Here is a 2,500-nt window from a genome sequence, read left to right on the forward strand (position 1 = left end):
TGAAATCTTGATGATTCTTTCAAAATCGCACTTAACTTTTTTTTTCGTATATTTCCCTAGTGTCTCAAATCCCGATGACTCTTGCTTAATCGTGTTCCATTTCCCCTCTTCCCCAAATCATTATCAACCTCTACTTTTCCTCTTAGTTTGATGAACCTTTCCCAAACCACCATCAATCTCCGTCTTTTCCTCTTAGTTTGAAGAACCTTTCCCAAACCACCATCAATCTCCGTCTTTTCCTCTTAGTTCGCGCTCCTGGAAACGGTGCTGACGGCTTTGTACGACACCTTCCCGAGCACACGCAACCAGAAGTTCAAGCTGACCGCCCTTCTGTGTGTGTCATGCTTCCTGATGGGCATTCCGATGTGCGCCACCGTGAGTACCACCCGCGTTCGATTCCGCTCTCGCTCGGAAGAACGGTTGGCTTAGGATTTATTTAGAAGCTTATGGTTTGAAGAACTTTGTCATTTCCTTGATAGTAATGGGTTGGGTGTTGATAGTTTTATGCTATTCTCGCTAAAAAAAAAACACTTTTCGCTTATGGCTTGCTGATATTTTGAGAACATATTTCCCGGAGAGCTATAAGGGAACATCTGCGCCATGTAAACAAAAAATATGACTCACACGAGAGAATAGGAAAACACAATAACCCTACGGCATTCTGACCCCTTCCCACGCCCTCGGCAGATGGGGCAGTACATCTTCTACCTGGTGGACAGCTTCGGGGGCGGCGTGGGCGTGCTGCTGATCGCCATCCTGGAGTTGGTCGGTCTCCACTGGGTGTACGGCGTCCGCAGGTTCAGTGAGGATCTCAAGTTCATGCTGGGATACAACCCGTCCATGTTCTGGAAGGTCTGCTGGGTCTTCATCGCGCCCGTCACGCTCATCGTAAGTGCACAGGAACGCGGCGATACGCGAGGTGTGTGTGTGTATATATATACATATATATATATATATATATATATATATATATATATATAGAGATATATACATATATATATACATATGTGCGTGTGTGTGCGCGTGTGTGCGTGTGTGTGTATGTGTGTGTGTGTGTGTGTGTGTGTGTGTGTGTCTGTGTGTGTGTATACGCGAGAGCGCGAGAGAAAGAGAAAGAAACAGAAAAAGAAAAAGAAAGAGAAAGAGAGAGAGACTGTAAGCCACCCACTGCTGCCAGCAGTGGGTGGCTTACAGAGACAGTGAAAGAGAGACAGACAGAGAGAGAGAGAGAGAGACAGAGAGAGAGAGAGAGAGAGAGAGAGAGAGAGAGAGAGAGAGAGAGAGAGAGAGAGAGAGAGAGAGAGAGAGAGAGAGAGAGAGAGAGAGAGAGAGAGAAAGAGAGACAGACAGAGAGAGAGAGAGAGAGAGAGAGAGAGAGAGAGAGAGAGAGAGAGAAAGAGAAAACGAGCGAAAGAGAGAGAAAAAAAAACACCACCCTCACCCCACCCTGACCTCCCCCACAGCTGATGTTCATCTACTCTGCCATCACCTGGACCAACCCGAAGTACGGCGACGTGGAGTACCCCGACTGGGCGATCTCCATCGGCTGGTTCCTCGCCGCCGTGTCCGTGGGCATGATCCCCCTCGTCTTCGTCATCGTCGTGCTCAAGAAACTCTTCACTGGGGTGAGTGTCTGGCGTAGGAGCTTAGGCCTATTTGTGTCTGTTCGCTGCTGTTTTTTTATGATTATCTTTATTGCTAGCACTATTGTTGTTGTTGTTCATGTTGTTATTATTTTAATTCTTATTATTGTTATTATGTATCACTATTACTAATTTGATTATCTTTATCTGAGTCACTAATGATTTTATTTATTTTCATTATTACTATTATTATCATTATTCTGGTATAGGAGCTTAGGCCAATGTGTGTCTGTTTGAAGCTTTTTTTTTTTTTTTTTTTTTTTTTTTTTTGTCTTCCGGGGTCTGAGTGAAGAAAAAATTAGTTATTTTTATGCAGATGATAAGATAATGATGCTTAAAAGTACTATATTGTTATGCTATACTATTCATGGTAATATTGATGGTAATGATGATTTGATAAGGATAACTGTGATAAAGGTAATGATAATAATGATAATATGGATAATACTAAAATAATGATAATCATAAGGATTAAAGTAACAATGATGATAATAGTAATAATGATAATCATAGGGTTAAAAGTTACAATGATAATAATAGTAATAAGGATAATGATAAATAAAACTATTAGTGACACAGATAAAGATAATGAAAATAGTAATAGTGATACATAATAATGATAAGAATTAGAACAATAACAATATGAACAACAACAACAATAGTGCTTGCAATAAAGATAATCATAATGAAGATGATACCAATAAAAATAATGATAACCCGAAACTCGGAAATCACATCTCTTGCATTGCGGAAACAATCCAGACTCACCCAAACCCTCATATCCAATACCCAAACATCTAAAAAAAAAAAAAAAAAAAAAAAAAAAGCCACATCTAACCCATCTACCATCTCTCTCC

The 2,500-nt window shown here is 40.6% G+C and overlaps 1 protein-coding gene across 2 annotated transcripts in view; it reads left to right on the plus strand.

Moving 5' to 3' along the window:
• LOC122256391 (sodium-dependent proline transporter) overlaps window positions 1–2,500 on the plus strand; it is a 43,960-nt gene that overhangs the window by 40,221 nt on the left and 1,239 nt on the right. For both annotated transcript variants that reach the window (XM_043021048.2, XM_043021047.2), the window contains exons 11-13: window positions 247–375; window positions 688–888; window positions 1,464–1,625. In XM_043021048.2, coding sequence (XP_042876982.2) covers window positions 247–375; window positions 688–888; window positions 1,464–1,625 — 492 coding nt within the window. The remainder of the gene's footprint in view (window positions 1–246; window positions 376–687; window positions 889–1,463; window positions 1,626–2,500) is intronic.

This window comes from Penaeus japonicus, unplaced genomic scaffold (assembly GCF_977035675.1).
Source record: "Penaeus japonicus unplaced genomic scaffold, GWHDUDI00000001_assembly GWHDUDI00000011, whole genome shotgun sequence".
Taxonomy (NCBI): domain Eukaryota; kingdom Metazoa; phylum Arthropoda; class Malacostraca; order Decapoda; family Penaeidae; genus Penaeus; species Penaeus japonicus.